Source organism: Gallinula chloropus (genome assembly GCF_964237585.1).
Source record: "Gallinula chloropus genome assembly, chromosome: 7".
Taxonomy (NCBI): Eukaryota; Metazoa; Chordata; class Aves; order Gruiformes; family Rallidae; genus Gallinula; species Gallinula chloropus.
This window is the reverse complement of record NC_140092.1, coordinates 13,168,482-13,188,399: the sequence shown is the minus strand read 5'-3', so window position 1 is coordinate 13,188,399 and position 19,918 is coordinate 13,168,482. Positions and strand designations below refer to the sequence as shown.

Here is a 19,918-nt window from a genome sequence, read left to right as displayed (position 1 = left end):
GGTCCCCCCTTAGTCTTCTCAAGACTGAACAGCCCCAGCTTATTCAGCCTTTCCTTATAGGGGAGATGCTCCAGGCCCTTAACCATCTTCGTAGCCCTTCTTTGGACTCTCTCAAGGATGTCCCTGTCTTTTTTATACCAGAGAGCCCAGAACTGGACACAATACTCCAGGTGGGGCCTGACCAGGGCAGAGTAGAGGGGGAGAATCACCTCCTTTGACCTGCTGGCCACACTCCTCCTGATGCACCCCAGGATCCCATTGGCTCCCAGTGTCATATATGCAACTAATTGGACTCTACAGAAAGTCACATTCAGGAAAGATATGGGATTTTAAACATTATTGTTCCCTTCACCATTACTTTCTGGCTGACACAGCTGTTTCCCAGCCCACTGTGCTAAAACTCTCTGAGCATCCTCCAGGGAACTCAAAGTTGTGACTCCCAGCCGGAGAATTAGGCTTAGAGATGCCAGCTTGGTCTTTTTCTGCATCTGATCCTGCCTTGCACAAAGTGTTTCACTCATCTCCCTGTAGTACTCAGCTCAATGACTGAAACAGCATGTCAGATAAATAAGCACAGGTATTTTTCCAGGTTATTACAAATAGATTTGTAGCAAGTGTATCCAGCTAATTCTGGAATAATTTCTGATGAGAACATAAGATGGCATGACTTGGAAAGACATATTGTATTTGTGGTTAAGACTAAAAACGGCCTACGATGTTTAGATGGTTCCAGATACACAGGTCCTCAGTGAAACAAGAGGGAAAAAGAACCTTCTAAAATATATGATGTTAATTCAAAGATGTATTAATTCCTGTAAAGTTTTTATGGGCTGTGACAAAGTATTTTTATTTTGGCTAAGCACATGACACAGACACATTATTATTGAAAGATGTCTTTTTCTGAATATGTGTACAATGAATAACATGCAGGATACACTTTTTATGTTCTGAAGGCTGATATCAGATCTGTTGACAAAAGAATAAATGAAAACTAAGTTGGCCTTTCCACACTAATACTCCTAACATCACCATATTATGTAAGGTATTTATTTACCTTCTTTGCCACTTCAGCTAATAAAAGAGTCTTCCCAGTGCATGGTCCTCCATAGATGATAATAGGGTTAATGTGTCCTATTTTGCTAGGTAGAACATACTTGTGAATTATGTTTAATGCCTCACATCTGTATTCATAAAATGCAGAGTACGTTTTACATAGCGATGAGTGTTGAAGAACTTCATCGTACAGCAAGTCTGTCTCAGTGTCAAAATTCTGCTGCACTGTTGCTTGGATTATATCAATCATGTCTTCATAGAACTGTTTCCCAAGCCCTTCGATGTAATGGTTCTCTACTTCTTGGGAATAACCCAGTTTCATGTCACAGTGAGTGACAGAAGTGTACACTCTCAGATTGGACGATGCGACGATGGTAGGAATGAATTCATCCCTGAGCTTGATCAGTTTCTCATGGGCTTCAGGATCTCGTAGAAACTTCCCAGCTGTATGTACCACATCCATGTATTTTCCCATCTCTGGAATTTTAACAAAACGCTCGATGTTGGCAATTTTCCGAATGTAGCAAACACACTTCTTTAGGAAAGCTGGTGTTTGTTTACCCAAGGCAAAATCAAGTTCATCTTCAATAGCTGAGGATGAAAGAGAACAGAGGCTCTGGTAACTTTTTCTTTATAAATAGTTCAAGAACATCCCCCACCCCCAACATGCAGCCTCTTAAGTAACCGCATCTGTTTTCTGTAAAAAACCAGAAAAAGCACAGAAAAATCACTGGGTGCTTTTGTACGGCTTTTGGTCTCAAGAAGCACAATCAATAGGATCTTTTTTCTCTTCAGTTATATAAAAAATGCTAACAGAAATACATTTTCATGTTTGTGGAAAGGTCAGGAGAAAAGATAATAAATTAATATATAGAAATGGTTACTCTGAACTTTACCAGAGGAAAGATATCTCTTTGCTTGGGTGTGTTTCATTTTTCCTTTCTCATACAGCAATTTCACAGCAGTCTTAAAAATCTTCTTAATCTCTTCTGATATATCTTGCCATTTGTTCTCATTCATAGAGTTTGAAGAAGATTCCATCTTTTAAAAATAACCATAGTTAAACAGTAGCTATAATACACACATCTACAGCTTCAGAAAGTAGAAATCTAATATTAAAGGTTGTAGATAACATAGTAATAGAGAAACACATACACTAAACCCCAACTTTTTATACTGCAGCTAATCCTAATGTATCTCATTTTAGAATTAGGAAAGTTGTCTCCTTTTTCTGAATTCCTACTGTAGGCAGCTAATGTAATATTTTTCAAGAATTAAGACCAGCTACACCTTTACAGAAAGGGAGTTTTAAGAACCAAGTCTGAAATAATGATAAAAAAAGCAGCAGTAATACAGCTAAAATTATTCCTCCTTTAATAAGAAGTAATAATAATAAACTTGGATCTCAAAACTGAAAATGAGGTTCCTGGTACCTGTAATTAAGCACCTCATATTAGCAACCATATTTGAAAAATACAGGTTTATATGTGGCATTACTTTCATTTATTCATTGCTATAGTAACAGTAATGTTACTGTTTCAGAGAGGGGACTCTGAAATTCAGTAATCCTTTCAGACAGCACCTGGCAGGTTTCTCTAAGGCACCGGTACCCACTGCTGCATTACTTACTGCAGGTGAAATGTTTAGAGGGTCTCCAGTTTTCCTGGAGGGTGCAACAAGAAAAGCAGCATCCTCCAGGATAAGGTCCCTAGCAACTCTTGACATGTTCAGAGCGGTGCAGCTTTTATTACTTTCTGTAAGTTTATGAGATGTAACTCTGTGTTAGCTTTAAGTTATGAATGTCTTCTTACTTACCCCTGTGTATCAGTAGCTTGAGGGAAGGTACAGAGTTTTAATAACAAGAAAGCCAAGGTTCATTCAAAGGGGTATTGTGGGCCTTAGCAAAAGAATGCAAAGTTAAAAAACTTGCTTTCCCCCTGGCAATGAATACTTCAGTTAGCCACATTAAGCTTTTTTCAACTCACTAAAACTTGGTATCTAAGTTGTTTATGTTTTTTCATGCAACAGAGAAAACATTCTGCTCCACTGTAAGTGGAAGCAGTTTAGTGGTTTAATTTCATTTTCTTGTATAATACAGTATGTGCTCAAAGTGAAGTGAACACTCTGGTAAGGGCTCCATTTTCTGCATGCTAACATCTGTCTCGGGTATATTGCATGTGTAGGAGGGTAGACCTGAGACATGGATAATACACAGCTTTTATTGTCATCAGTTAAAGACAAATGACTGTTTTAAAAATGATAATTAACAGTATTCAAAATCTTCTGTTAGAATACAGTTAGTAAATTAAATGTATGAGATCTGACTTGGGACAGCGACTAAGCACTTGTTTGACTGTTCAAGAGCTTTCTTGTATGGGGACAGAAGGCAAAGTGTTTATTTCCTCTGCAAATCCTGCTTATTGAAATCTATCAAAAGCTCAATGCCAGCCAGGAGAGCCTGAGGGCTCCGTGTTCCAACAACAGAGAAGAGAAGCCTGTATGACTTCCCCACTCTAGGCTCAACTGGGCATGAATGAGTACAATCCACTCGCTGTGGCTGTTACCAGGGAGCATATTAACGCAGGAGCCATGACCCCTTCTTCCTTGGGGTTTTGCAGCTGCTCCCTTTGCCAGATGTGGGAAAGCAACATCACAGCACCACTTGCTCAGCTGTGGATGGGGCTGTAGAAGCTAGTTCAGAGACAGCGGAATTACTGCCGCCACTGCAACTGACAGAGAAGAGTTTTGTAAGGAGGTGCCTATGACTTACCGTATTCTGGTAGTTCTTCAGCATTTCAGATCTTGGTCTGAGGTAATATGCTGGTGGCACTGCATTCTCATCCCTGCAGTACCACTCTTCTAAAATCCTTGTCTCTAGCTTGGCCTCAACAGCAGCATCCAGGATCATTTCAAATTCTGCCGACTCAACTTCCCCTGGTATTCGGATGTTCCCGTATTTCTCTCCCAATAGGCCCTGTGGATTTGGAGGAAAGTAGGGATTACATTTTTCTTTTTAGTTATGCAAAAGCCCTCCTCAGGATCTCAATTTCATAAAAATAGGTGCAGTAGTAGTTTAAAGGCTTTGAAATGACTAGGAAAGGAAACAGTTAATGGTACTGTACTAGCTGTATCCTACTATGATGACTTAGTAAAATTTCAAGTAGATGCGTTGTGTTTCATAACATTAACTGGTAATAAAAATTCAAAGGTATTAAAAGGAAGTAATCAAAAAATATCCAACATACTTAGTGCAATATTGACTCTTGTACTATTGATTCTTATTTCTCACAGATTGGGATTAATCTCACATGCAAAAGTGAATATGGAAACCCTTTTCCCTGGACTCACTATAAGGGTGCATTTCTGTGTTCTTTATCTCTTGGCTTTACTCTTACTTTCCACAGTAATAGAACTGAAGATTTTATGTTTTGTGTGATAAAAATTCACATGATGTTATGTACAGCTCATATTGGTGTTGTTAAAGATGTGGTTTACACCAGCAATACCAAGGATCAATGTTGCAGAACCACAAGCTCCTTTGCTGACTTGCCTTCCCCTCTTGCAAAAAAAACATTCAGTATCTTTGACACAGGAGCTGTTCACTGAATGCACTGCAGGACAAGTGCATACAGTTTTGACCAAACACTGAAAAGAAATGGATCAAACACCATTTTAGTACTTAAATGTGTACTTTTTGTGGAAGTCAGTTCTTAAACTGTGGCACAAAATATATTTCACTGTCAAAAATGAGGATTAAGATATTGGTTACAATGCTCAGAATACATTTTTAAAATTGATTTCTGTAGTTTGCTGTCCATATATATTTTATAAAAACACAATTGTAATGTCTTACTACTTTACAGTAGATAGAGTTGTAGGAAATAACTGCATTCTGTTCAAATTTTCTTCCATATTTCTGACTTCTAGATTCATTCTGCATTCAAATCTTGGTCCACAGAAGTCAATGAGAATTCTCATTTCATTTAAAATAATATTTTAAAATTTCTTTCCTCATTTAAATGTATTCAGTAAGATTTTAAGTTAATGAGGAGCACTTAATGTGGAGAGGAACCAACAATATCAGCATCTTGATTTGAATCAGAAAGAACTCTTAGTAAAGTAATGCTAATGCAAATACAGCAGTACCCTGGAAATGTAAACCACCTTGTTTGTAAATAATAAAAATCTAAGTATTCGTTATTTTTAAACCACTTATTATAATGAGAAGCACTTTTAAACTCTTCCAGCTGTAACTAAACCCTGAAAATCAATAACTGATGATGATGAAGACTGCTTCACTGATTATAAAAGTGTGAAGCCGCAGACCACCTTCCTGAATCCAGTTGTGCTGGCAGAAGGTACTCGAGTGGCTCATCATGCTAGATGCTGTAGCCTCACTCAGAGCACAGATGTCAGAGCAGCGCACGCGAGGAGCTCCTCACCTCTTCCAGGCAAAACCACTCCGGGTAGCGCAGACCACAGTTCACTCTGTGCAGAGTAACCTGGCCATGTTTTGCCTGGAGGTGATTAAGAGCTCAAGTGAACTACGTGGCTCTGGTGGCAAACAGTTGGCACCCTCCAGTAGAGGGGTAGTGACAAAGAGCTGGTGGACAGGAACAAGTTACTGGCTGCCCACTGCTTAGGAACAATGAAAGAATGTAGGAATGGTGATAGTTCATACAGCCTGGGTTCCAGTCTCTGGCAAGTCCCAGCACCCAAGTCCTTTAAGTAGCTGCTGCAATAGAGAGGAGTTAGGGGAAATCCGGGTTTGCCTGGCTGCCCATTCAAATCCCACATTAGCATCATTCAGGGTGCACATCAAGGAGTCATAAGGAAGGAACAAATGTGTTCAGTAACTAGAATTATATAATAATCACTTTAATGAAATGATCCAGTGTTTTTATTACATTCATTTTTCTATGTGATCATTCTAACTAGCAGCTCCCCGCATAGAGAGCACTACATTGCTTCACCTAATGAGATAACTGGGGAAAATTTCTATGGTTTTACTGTTCTGATCTATTCACAGAGCCCTATAGTTTTGGAATTCTGAAGCTGCAGAGGTTAAACAAAATATAATATTATTTTCCTCCTTTATTCAAGTGAGGTTAATGACTTATATCATGCAGGATTGCAAGTCTTTGCACATTCAGATTGATGTAGAAATCTCATAAATTTCTCTTAGAGGAGCTTTGCTATGCAAATTTTGCAGTTACCTTGTACAGCAATTATTCCTTGAAATTCATTAGGCTACACTATTTCTGAATTTAAGTCCAGTGGATTTAATAGACAGTTGCCCAAGCAAAGATCAATAGCTGGGCCCTTCATTAACAATACTAAAATGTCAACATTAAAATGTCTGGGTTTAATGTACTGCATTTAATCAACTAAATTTGTTTTGGGATTATTCTGTGTACTTTTCTGCTTCTTGGGTACAGTTTGTGCTGTTCTCTCTCCACTGTACTATAGGTAAATAACAAATGGCAGTACTTAAAATGAAAAGATGAATTTTTTTTCTTGTAGCTTATCTGTCATTGCAACAGACATCATGTGAATAATCTTTTATTAGGGGTCATCCTCCTGGATACCTGACCAAAACACAACAGAAGGGAACTTTGACATGAGCAGAATACTAGAATCATGATGGATAACTGTATCATGAGCTTTTAAATGAAATGGAGGCCTAGGCAAGTATTATTTGAAAACCGTCATTTTTAAAAAATCGAACGTTAAATAGTAGAGGACATATGTTTTTCATGGTGTACCTATGTGCTATAGATGGCATTGCTAATATTTGGCCTTGGTTGAGGTTATAACAGACATACATAGAAGAGGAATCACATAGACAGTATCCTCCACTTGGCATGATGGCAGTGAGCATCCATCAGGCTTAATAAAAACCAAAATAAGCCCTGTATCAATTTGCTCTGAGGTTATTTATCCTCTTCTAGTTTAGTTGTGGTTTATGGAAAAGTTTTAAGGTTAATCTTAAAAGATGACACATGCACAGTGCTAGGAAGAAAAGGAATGAGGAAGTGTGGGGGAAAGAGGTGTGTCAGTGAATATACATCACACTGCGAGGTGAAAACTGAATCTAGCTTGCTCTTGTTGACATCCAGTGTTCAGGAGAGCCTAAAGCCTACAGCTGTACCAAGAAAGGAACACTCCAGTTGAACATCATGTATGATAAAACATTTAATTTTAGAACTTTAAAAGTGGACCATGGCAAAAAGGAAGCTGCAGGGGCCATGCCAACACCCCACTTCTATGTATTTTTCCTGTGAGAACTGCTCAGGGAACAGCAGGCAGCACACTGTCAACCAGTCTTTGGTAACTGTGCCCATAGCACACCAGAAGACTATTGCAGGGGTTTTGGTAGAAGGCTGCTATACAAGCTCCATGAGTTAGCCAGGCTCAGAGCACACCTCTGAGATTTGTCTGTTTAACTCAGGAATACTGCTTCAGGTGGCTGGTGTGAAGAAGGACTCCATGTTTTAGCCAAAACTTAGATATTTCTGCATTTAAAGCAAAGTTAAGGAGCAGCTGAAGTGAGATTCTGTGGGTACCTGTGGCAGCTAGATGGTGAATGTGTGCATTTAGAAAGGCAATTAATTGACTTAGCATCTTTGATGTTCTAATACAGTAGAACTAACAAGTAAACAAAGAGAAATAGAAACAGGAACAGGATATGGAATAAAAGAAGAGCACTGGAATGAGGAAGGGAATTGATTACACAAATAGAACCAGCAAATCATAAACACTGTGCCAGGCAGGTCTGTCACTTAAACCAGGGCGGTCCCAGGCACTGCACTGTGGCTGCATTCCTGGTAGTGCCCACCCCAGAAGTTACCTGAGGTGCTGGTATTACAACCTGACTCCCTGTGGCCATCTGAAAAAATATTCTGGTAAAAATTTTTATGTGTTAGAAACTCTTCATGGAGTTATTCCTGTGCTTCCTGGTAAATCCAGACCAGCCTCAATCTATAGCTCAGTTTCACTGGCCATTTCACTGAGGTGTTGAAACACAACTCCTCGTAATTTTTCTAAGAGGACAAAATTGACAATGATTTTCTAAAGGACTGTGATATCACCCCCAATGCTGGAAGGAGGAGGCATGCTGAGCGAGTGCAGCTGTTTTCTACTGAGAGACTGATGCTCAAATGCTGGGTTACCTCACACAAACACACCAGGCTCCTGGGGAACAGTTCTTCACCTAAACACACCTTCCTCTAGATCCATTGAACCATTAAAAAAAAAAAAAAGGCTAAGAACTATAAAGAGACTCTATGTGTTTGCTGCAGTCTCAATAAACTATTTGTTTACAAGCAGCCCTAGGATGGGTGCATTTGCACGCACGTGCTGTGAAAACTACACCTTCCCATGTTTGGTGATGCAGGTGAGGCTTGGAAGTATGTCCTTCTAGCTGGTACCATGGAACAGCCACCTCTCCTTCACTCTTTTGGTGTCATTATGGTTAAATTTATAGCTGGCTGGGTACATGTAGTCTGTCAGGGTACCACAAAAACATTCAGACCTTTGGAGGTCTAACTGAGCAGCTCCAAATTGCACTTTTCTGCGTGCAGCAGCCTCTGGAAATAGCCACCCCACCTCCATACTCCCTATGCATTCTAGTAAATGAAGATTTTTTTTTCATAGAAAATGAAGAAGGACTAAGCAACAGAATTGAAAATAAACATAATTTCTCCCAGTTTTCACTTCGTTTCATACTAAGTCTGCAAATAAGAATTACCAGTGTTTCAGGCCTTTATGAAAAATATCACAGTATTCTACAATAATAACCTAAATCTTCAATTTGTGGAAACAACATTGCAGCACTTTGACGGTTATTATAGGGAATTATTTCTAAAGGGAACAGCAATGTTTACACTATGTTCAGTACCAAGAGACAGTTTTATATGCAGGCTCGTGAATCAAAATCTCCCACCTGATGAGTCATTTTCCTTTAATAGTAAAACAACAAATTAAAGATTCATTAGACTGAAGGTGATTGAACTGTTTTAGGCTACCAGGCTGACAAACATGTATAAAACCCTCAGCAACCATTTGTATCTAACAAAGTTTTATAGAATTAACACAGAGCAACCTCAGCAGTAGCCTTGTTAGCTTTGTTAAGCCTGAGGCTGAAGTAACTATTAAATGAAGATTAAAAAATTAGTTTAGATCAGGATGGGGAATATTTTTCCTTCTAATATTGTTGGTGTGGAAATAAAATTATAGGAACAGTCACAATAATGACCAAAAGAAGGGAACTAACAAGATTTGGATTTGTTCTTGAGATATGATGGATTTGCAGTGCATGTGATGTAACTAGTGCAGACATCATCACTAAAATGTTCAGCTCTAATACTATACCTTGTATTAATACAAAACAAGTGGAAATTAACTCCAGCTAAGATATTTAGTAGTAATTTTAATTTAAAAAATCTGTCAAATAACAGCAAGTTATATTAATTACTGATTGGTTTTATCCATCGTTTTTTAAAAAAAGATAAATCATATATTAACATCTGTAAACCAAGTACTTTGAGAAGTCAGATTTGCAATGTTTTGTGAAGTGATTCCAGATACTAGTCAACTTAACAGCAACAATCTTTTTGCTGTTGTGGAAACACAGAAAGCTGCAGATTCAGTTTTGTAGCTCGTGAATAATCTGGTCCAAAGTTCTTTCACTGGGCTTTGTGGAATCAATCATACCATTCTTACTTCTCAGTCTTTGTGAAGTTCCATATGTGACACTGAAGTGCATATATAGGTCCCTCTGCCTCTTCTCAGAGCAATCCTGGATTGCCAACATTTTGAAGAATAAGCATTCAAGAAATAATCTTGGAAGGGATTAAATCCAGCCAGTGTTAATTTTTAACCTAACACACCTCTGTGTGTCCATGAGGGATTAGGAAGTATTATTGTCCCCATTTGACATAGTAATTAGGTGCAGGGAATTAGGTATGCAAGGGTTAGTTGTAACTGGGTACTGGAAGCTCTTGTTCCTAACTCTTAGCCCTGTCCTTATAGAAATTGCTCACTAGCAAAAGGAAAGCCTTGCCCACTTGTATATGAGGTCCCAAGTGACTCACATTTCAGCCTGCTAAATTAATGTAAGCTTAAATGGAGATCACTTACTCAAAGTAGAACAACTCCATTAAGAGAAAGAGTATCTCGCATCACCGAAGATGAATGCTTCACACTCTGGGCTAAAAATTGCCTGCAGGCACCCAACATCAGCATTCAGATGCCACTGAGATGCACCAAGTGGTTCTTCAGCAGCTGCTTGACTTGGAGGGATCTGAGTGTTTTTAAAGTGCCTTGGGATATTATGCTGCTCATCTGCTGCAAGTGGTTGGGAAACGCTGCTCTCACTGATGTCCCAGAGGTGCCCTACCATCCTCAAAAGAATGGTGGATTGCAGTCTGGTATCATGCCATGCCTTAACAGGAGGCCTCACGCCGAAAGCTGGTGAGGGGCCAGCCATAGCTAGTGGGCTCATAATTAGAGCATGGTGGGTAATGAGCGAGCTCACCCATGAAGCAAAAGGCCTGTTTCAAAATCTCTCCTGAACTGGAAGAAGGACAAGTCTGTGGTCACCAGGTATACAGCCCACTCATCAGGCTTCTGGGCATGAATGCCAGGGTAACAGTAGCATGTCAAAACTCCTGCTAGCGCAGCTCCTTTCTGAACACGAAATGGCACAGCATTGTATAAGTAACTCAGTATTAACAGGAGCAGGGGCACAAGACTTATCTTTTACAGTCTGCATGAGTGCCCTAACCAAAGTCAGTCCTCTGGATCCCTGTCTTTCCTGCAGTCACTTCCTCTTCACCACCTTCTGTGAATCCTGGGGTTAGAGACCTAACTACCTGCTTCCTCAGCCTATGCTTCCAGGCTTCCTCTTGTAGTAAAAACTTTCTTTAGAAATAAATCTTTCTTCTTCTTTAAAGCCCCACATTTCAGTGGGCCATTTTGCTCAGAAAAATATTTTTTGCTCTGTTGCTTATGGTGATGTTAATACATCTATTAGCTGATAAAAAGTATGTTATGCAGTAGTATAACAGACTTGTCTAGATAAAAAAATATACATAAAGAAAAGATACAAGTAAAAGATTGACATTTCTATTTAACATCAGCTTTAAAAGATCTCAAATTTCTTCTAAACATTTTGTCTAAGAAGCATACTTATTATAATCAGATGCTAATACCCATCAATTACCTTTCAATGGATATATATGCATGTAGGAATTCACGACAGAATCACTTCTGTAGCATAACTACAAGAAACGCTCCATTCTTTTCAAGCCTTGCCTTTTATCTGTATACTGGCTACATTCTATCTCCTGTCTCTCACATTGACTTTGGAGGTGGTAACACAGGGCACCTGCATGTGTGAACCTGCCTGGGTGGCATATTCCTGTCAGGGAAGGCATGGAGCTTTTGTAACACGTAGGCGTGTTTACCCTCCTTGTCTGCAGAAATGTGTGCTTAGCTGGCACAACCAAACACACAGGTGTGTCATGTCTTGAAAATCGCTAACAAACTGTCCAGTTTTAAGGGCCTTTTATTTAACATCCCATTCAAAGAAATTTAGTACAACTATAAGTGTTTTGGGGTTTTATTTGACAATATAATGTCACTCTATTGTAGCAGTTTCCTACAGAACTTAGTTACTCAATATAAGATGTTCAGGTGCAGGCAGAGATATTTTTTGGGAAAAAAAACACCCCACCAAAATAACAGCATTAGCTGGAACCCTGTTTCTGAGAAATAAATATAAATATGATTTGAATTGAAACTGAAAATTCACTACCAGGAACAAACAGAAAGGAGTGTCCTGTTTTCTTCTATTTATTCCTTAAGGGAACAATAGCCAATTCGTCTCAAACTCAAAGCAAAAATGCTAATGGCTAAACAACAGTGAATCATCGGAAGTGAAACCAGAAAAGTGTATTTACTTAAATTTATTTTCAATGCACTAATGATTTCAGTAAGAAGAAAACCAAATAATTTCAGTTAATTGAAAATCTCAATGGAGTATATATGTTAACTGCTTGTTAGGACAAACTCTAAGCCATTAAACTGAACTCAACTGAAGAACTCAAGCCAAGATAGAGAAAACTGTAATAGCAAACTTAATCTAAACCAACTTTTAGGAAGGTGGAGTTCCAGAGTAGCTGGTGCCCAAGATATACCCTGAAAATAGCTACCTCTGCTCCTTGTTTCTCCTGTCTACAATGTGGTACAGCATGAGGACCTCCTGATACAAGCACAAAGAGAACAGTTTTCAGTTACATACTTCTGACTGCTTTTCTTGCCTACCCATGGTAGTGATCAAAGGACAAAAGTTACATTGCATTGGAATTAAGTCTCCCAAAAATACTTCCATTAGAAACAAAAAGAAAAAGAAGCCAAAAAAAGAAAAAAACCCACTGTAATCGGCAGTTTTTATGATGAAAAGGCCTAAGTGCCTTCAGAACAGCATTTTCCTTCTACTGCCGAAAGTTCTGAGGCAGAGCAACTTAGCAAACAAGACATCAGAGCTGCTGCAGGTCTCTTAAATCTTCTTTTCACTTCTGCTTCATCTCACCATGGAACTTGTAACTTTCTGATGCTTTTGCCACTGCCTCAGATTGCCTGTCTATAAAATGAGACCAAGGATTGCTCGCAAAGTATTAATTTCTATTTTGAGTGTTGATATACAAAGGATCTTGTGTATTTATGTATCAGCAGGGATGGGACTGTTGCTTTACATGCTTTTTAAGGGGAAAATGATACCATAGAGTAGCATGAAACATTTTCATCTGATTTTTCTCCATACCTAGGTGGTAACAGGAGTGTCCATACCTCCATCCTTTGGTTGAAGCTTACGGGTAAATAGATTTAGTTTTAGAACTTCAGCTGACTCTATAAATTATAAAATAAGAAATATGTTTTCAATTAAATTACTGAAGTGAACAGAAAACTAAAGGCATAATAAAGACATTTCTGTGCTCCAAAGCAGATTTTTGTTTTATACCTGCCTGGATGTGCGCTTGTGGTCCTTGGCTTGAGAAATATCGCTGTGCATTGTTTTACAGAGCCATGCCTTGATTTCTCTCTTCCTATTGCCCCCAGAGGCCCTGAGGAAGTACAGTGGGAGGCTATATGTATTTCAGAAACTTGAGATGGGGATTGGTTTCGGTTCCATGAAAAAAAATCAAAAATGGGCTGCTGAACTATGTTGCAAGAAAACTGACTGGAATTGGGAGTGGAAGAATGAGGTGTAAGTCCTGAAATGAGAGTTTTGCTGTGAGTACTGTTCCTGATATAAGGAACAGTAATGATAGTCAAGTTACTTGATGCTTAACCTGTCTTTCAGAAAATTAAAGAGAGCAGCCAAATTCAGCTGTAAATGAACCAATTCCCTCAACTCTGAACTTCACCCACAGGGCAGAATTTTAAATCTCAAAGCCCCTCCCTAGTGGTAGGAAGATGTGAAATAATGGTGAGTCTCAGGACATAGTGGTTAGGAACTAACAGTTGGTCGTGGTTAGGAACTAACAGTCAGTCATGCAGAGTGAATGTACTTTCTCAGAAGAAATTCATGACCTACCTCCCTGATACACTTTGCTTCATCAGAACTGTCTCCTGGCTGTGAATGTATCAATGGATTTCTTCTTCCACACTCCTCCTGTCTTCTACATGATCATGAAGCACCAATTTAGTTAAATTTTTTGCCTTTTCCTTCACTGTTTGCCATAGCTGGGTCTTTGATCTCCCTGAGCATAGGTGCAGGTGAGAAAGTCAGTCCAAAAGAATAAAATTAGCAAAGAGGTATGTGAATAAAGGTGGGGTGGAGGAAGGTTTGGAGAAGATTTTACCTTCCTTTGGCTACATATTTGAGCTGCTCACTCACTCTGATTCTCCTCCAAACAAATGTATCATTCTCACTTTGCTTTTTTAAAAAATTGGGTGGGAGATTTCTTGACAGGCATGTATATTTCTCCTCTTGCATAAAGCTTTGGACCTTGCAGGTAACTCCTACAGCTGTCCAGACTCCTGTCAACTCTCAGACAGGTCCCAGAACACTTTATATCAGTGGAGCTGGCTAGAAAGACAAACTACATGGGCTAGGTTTAATAAAAGACTTTAGTACACAGCCTTGACTGGATTCAATAACCTTGTCTGTGAAAATCACTACCTTTCCTACAGGGAGTGGGAAATGTACCTTTCCTGGAAACAGCAAGGAGATCAATGTTGTCTTTTAGAGCAAGTCATGGTGGTGTAAGCTCCCCTGCTTTGTAAAATAATCACAACATTTACCTGAGCTGTGAAAGGGTTTGAAATCCTGTCTTGCATCTCTTAGGTGAAGCCTAATGGAGAAAGGCTTCTCCTGCTGTTGCTGGTTAATGTGCCTTGTTGAGCATCCAGATATGTAGTCATCAAGGAGCCAGAAAGCTGGGAGAACAGGGCACTGGCTTCTGGACACCACACCCTGGAGTCAAAAGTATGGACTCTTCTGCATTCTCACTACCCTCCTTAATGCTTCCTATGTATGAAAGAATGCTGTCTCCTGCTGCCCCATGCACCCCCTAAAAAGAATGGCCCACATCTTTATTTTCTGGGAGATGTCTTACTAGTGCTTATCAGATGGGCTGCTTAGTTTCCAAATCCCCAATTTGGGATGGTATTTAAGTGATAAATGATGACCGTGATAGCTCAGGCTGAGGTAAAAGCATGGCAAGAAGAGATGAATTAAGCACTTAAGGGACTGAAGGAGAGACATCTAGTCTGTAGGAACCTCCAAAGCAGTGGAGGAGGGCTTTTTAGGATTGCAAAACCTATCCAAATCCTACTGTAAGCACATAAATAACACTCTTCATTGGATATAGATATATTGGATATAGATATAAATATTACATATTTATGGTTTTCTGTAACGTAATTAAGCTGTTTTTCTCAGAAACATACATAGCCACTATATGAAGGTATTAGAAAGTGTTAATTAATGAGCATTATTAAAGGCAGAGATGACTGATGGCATAATGGAATTTTTAACACCACTCCTGACTTTAGGAATGTTGAATCTAGTTGTAACATGATATGGCATTTCACTGCTAATTTCTTTTTGTTGCTTTTCCCCCTTCTTATTAGAGCTGAACAGATTGGTATTCACCCAGTCTACAAATGGAAACTTAATTTTGTAATTAAATGCCAAGGAATTGATTTCACAACTTGTATATAATAATAAAGTCACCATGAGCCTGATATGATCTGTGACTGGTAGAGTGTAGTGAAGCACCCAGAAGACTGTTAATAAATGTATTTTACAGGGATATAAAACAAATTAAGACCCAGAGGCAATTTTTTAGTATGAGTGACTTTAGCTCTAGCAGATTATAATGCTACCTCTCTACAGCACCCAGAATTTATAGTTTATCAGAGTATACAGAAAAAGTAACATAATGTAACATCAAATTTGCTTTGCAAGTACATGTGGAATGGCCTTTATTATTTATTTTAACTAGTTCCTGGATTTTGATGACTTTTTATTTATGATTTTTGGATTCTTACGTGTCAGTTGTAACAAAAAAACATTCTTTTTTTCCAAGCCAGTTGGCATTGGTTTTAAAGCTTATTATTCAGGACAGTTGGTGGCTGGTACTCTCTGAACAGATACTTTATCAATAATGTCTCCAAAGATAAAAAGAAATGATGATTCCTTCTTGCATGAGCAGACTATAATTTTCCTTCCCCAACAATCTTAGTAGTATTGCTATAGTACTGGCCCAGTAAACTTAACACTGATGTTAAGGTCTGTATGTTCTTAAATGATTTGCATGCATTTCCTACTTGTCATGTGCTTGGAGGGGAAGAACCATTTTTTTTTCTGTTTATTAATTTTGCGACATTTGGAGTAGGCAAGAAAGGGCAGTAGCATAGTAGCAGGATTAAAGGCACTAATTCCTATGAGAAACTAATAATCTAAGCTGTAGTAACAGTTCAGGACAGATAGCAAAAGTATGGAAGGGATCTTCAAAGGAGCTGAGCTAAAGGAAGACGACAACAGCAACTACTCTAGTAAGAGAGATGACAACTTTCCTTGACTTCATAAACCTTGTGCACTTGACAAAGGTTACGGCTCATGAAGAACAGCATTACTTAAAGTATTTAGAGTGTCAACAATCTGTGCAGGCAATTCACATCACCACATATTACAATGGGATTGCCAACCATAATGATTATATTAAATATAAATCCAGCTTTTCATAAAGTCACCTTCCAGCTGCCACATTTAAAAAACTACTGTTCTTCAAAACTACCCAATATTAGTTTTCCATTTGTAATATAGATGAAAAGCCCCACCTTCATAAATCATCTTAGCTTTCACTTGCTGTACTTCTTCAAGAAGTGAATAGATTAAAATAAAACCTTCCCTATAGTAGCTTTCTATTGGGATATCTTCATGCTTTTTCTAACACTTATTTTTAATTAAGAAATAATCAGACTTAAAATTAATGATAAGTGTACAAACAGTAAATACTAAACACTGCAGCAGGTAATAGGTCAAGCCATTAGCCAAATGTTGAAAAATATTGTAGCAAATGCCCATGCAAATGAATGAAATATAGCACAGCATGTCAGGTCATGACCCTTATCTCAATAAAAACACCATCTTGCCTATGCCAAGCAATGGCGTGACTGAGAGGCAGACTATATGCTCTAAAAAAGTCTATGTACGGATGATGAGCTGTTGTTCTAGCCCTGAGTAGTACTACTATTCTAAATTCTTCTTAAATGGGTTTAAGCAGTAATTTCTATACTATGCAAAAGAGGTAACAAGCAAAGAACATGTAGTTTACTCATAATTATTGCAATCTCCATAGCGTTCTAAGAAGTGTTCTCTGGTTCGTTTTTTCAAGGTGGAACGGAATAAAAATTACTGTTTGAGTTAGGAAAGCAAGAAGCATATGATAATTAGTTGCTACATTGCATGCTAATGGAATAGTCACTCCAAAAAACCCCACCTTGCCCAGAAAGCAAATATTGTAAGAGAAAAGAGGCAATACGTTATGAATGCATACCAGTATGGCTATGAAGAACACTGATACTGTCTCTTATTTTACTTTTGTAAATTAGTATCTTTCATTGAAGAAAAAAGTATCCTGTGAAATGACACATTATAATTATCTTCAGAAAGTCAAACTAAAACCCCAAGAAAAAATAACCAGCCCAACCTACCGTCAGATGGATTTATGCATATCAGATTGAAAAGTGAACTAGTTACCTTGTGGGCCAGTGTTTATTTCTGGGTCTGTTATTTGACAACCAGAGGTGCCGGGAATGAATCCCACTTCTGCAGAATAGCTGATGTTGGCTTTCTGATCTACAGTTTCATCTGCAGAACAGACCATTACATCTAGCTGATTACAATACTACCTCAAAAGATGTTTTAATAAAGCTCTTGATGGTCAAAAGCAAATAAATCTCATAAATCTCAGGCAGCCTATTTCTTCCTCTACACATTGCACAGAATGATGGAAATCTGAGAGCATGCTAATCTTTTTCTCACTAATATGTTCATTTTTATTACATATAATACTTAACCTTTCTGGAAGGCAGCCCCCAAAATTCTATTTATGCCAAGAAAAAGAAATATGGTGACTTAGCAGAAAAAATGTAGAGTCTTCTGACTGCAAGCTGAAAATGCAAACCATTTTAGACTACGTAAAAACCCATGCAGTTTCTATGTTCCATGGAAAAGCTGTCTGATGAACCTTTCAGCTATTTTCAGCTGAGTATGTTTAAAAAATAGGTAAGCATTTTTAGACCCTGGATTTTAGATTTAGAGAATCAGAGATGATTCACAGGAAAATACATTCCTAGTGCTAAAACAGATCAAGGAACTCAGTCAGAATAGCATAATCATATAATATCACTCTATGCTTGATTCTACTCTTTGTGTGTATCTGTTGTTCGGAGACAAAGGACATGGAAAGGGATGTATACACTCTCTGCCTGGTAGTCTGGAGCCTGTCAAAGAACACCAAGACTCACTGAGGTTAAAGGTGCATACTATGTCATAGAATCATAGGGGTTGGAAGGGACCTTGAGAAATCATCGGGTCCAACACCCCCTGCCAGAGCAGGGTCCCTAGCTCATATTGCACAGATAGGCATCCATGTCTTTAAATGTCATCACTTTATCTGTTTTGAAGCTCTACCTTGACATTCACAGAAAGATCTTTTCTGTGGGCCAAGGCCATCTAAACCAGGATTAGTGTCCACAGACACGCTGGCTTAATGCCAACAAGGCCTATGGAGTCATTCCCAATATGTTGTATCACCCCAAAGACACCTATGTTAGAGGGAATTCTTATTCTGATGGGCTTTAAATCAGATGCAGAGTGAAAAGAAAATTCCTAATTTGATGTTTTTTTCCTTGGAATATACTTTACTGGGAGAGGTGGGCTGTTACGTCATGTCTAGTTCCAGCTATTTCTCCTCATTTACTTAAGAACTACATACAGAGCTGCTTCCTTGAGGAAAATTAAATTCTGAAATGTTTCAAATATGTAACTTCTACTGAATTCCCAAAAAGCACTGGGTGCTCAGCATTCTCCCTAAACTAGCTGTTTTAATGTAGACACATTTGACTGATTTAGTCTCTCTAACTTAAAATTTGTGTCAATTTTCCCAGTAGAGCAAAAGTAAAATGTAATTCAGGTGCTCCAGATCCTGTATATATTTGGTTTTCACATATAGGAATAAAACATAAAGTAACACAGGAACTGAAATGGGAGTTGAGGAAATTCAGCAGAGCTGGAGTAATATAATTTGAAATTTTCTCTGAGCTGGGATGTGCTCAGAATTAATTATCAACCATTTGTACTAAGCAAGGAGAACCAAGTAGCTGTGTACTTCATGGAATGATTAAAGAATGCATCGTACTGTAGCAACAAAAAGATCCAGAGATGTAAAAAGCATTTCACTCCTCTATCATATTTTTTCTTCAATTTCAGGGTGATTTAAGGACATGCCAAATATTGTAAATTCTTCATATTATTTTAAAATCCCACTGGAATCTGAATTTTATAATGCTAGGTATTTTTAATGGTTCATGAATGCCATCAATAATTTGAGAGGGATAATGTAAATTACAATGGCTGTTCAGGGTAGGTAGAATATTTTTTTACTATTTTTTGGACCAGATGATTTGCATGATGGGTGGAGAGAATCTCTTAGGATTGTACAAACCCAAACATATTTACTTGAGCAGATCATTAAAGGCAGCAAACTATTTCATTTCCATGTCTCCTTTTCATTTTACAATGTTTCAGGATGCAGTCATGCAAGAACAGCAGCTCAGGCAGAGACTGCGTGGTGCCGCACAGATGGAAGAGAGCACCCACGTGCTGTAACTTGCAGGGTGTGTTTAAGGAGAAGTGCAGAGAAGCCTGCCAGTTCCCTCATCTGCACCAAAGCATAATCAATAGCAGGTTAGTGCTGGAGTATATCATAGGAAATCCCAACAAAAGGGCAGTAAACTTAGTCTGCAAATAATTACTATAGACTGACAATACCCTAAATAGCTCAGGGTCTTAATTGATAACAAGCACTGTACTTGGGTTCTTAAATTAGCAGTCTATGTCCCTCATGTCTCCCTGCTGTTAATGGAAAATCATCTAGAAGATGGCTCTGATATTAGTGGAGTTACCTGTATTTTTCTCCTACTTGTTAAAGGTGTCAAGACTAGATCTGTAACAGGTGAATCCCAATGATGATCAGTACTCGTTGTGGCATGATAATATAACCTTTATTGTCAGTCTTATCATCCTGTCTGTATTGCCAATTTATTAGGAAGTAAAACCCAACAA

General features: G+C 38.4%; 1 protein-coding gene across 1 annotated transcript in view; it reads right to left on the bottom strand.

Annotated features, from left to right (window-relative positions):
* The window catches only part of NWD2 (NACHT and WD repeat domain containing 2), a gene marked incomplete at both ends in the record, with an annotated part of 55,644 nt that overhangs the window by 5,044 nt on the left and 30,682 nt on the right, over positions 1–19,918 (bottom strand). The window contains 3 exons of the mRNA XM_084267070.1: positions 1,055–1,644; positions 1,950–2,094; positions 3,824–4,027. Coding sequence (XP_084123196.1) covers positions 1,055–1,644; positions 1,950–2,094; positions 3,824–4,027 — 939 coding nt within the window. The remainder of the gene's footprint in view (positions 1–1,054; positions 1,645–1,949; positions 2,095–3,823; positions 4,028–19,918) is intronic.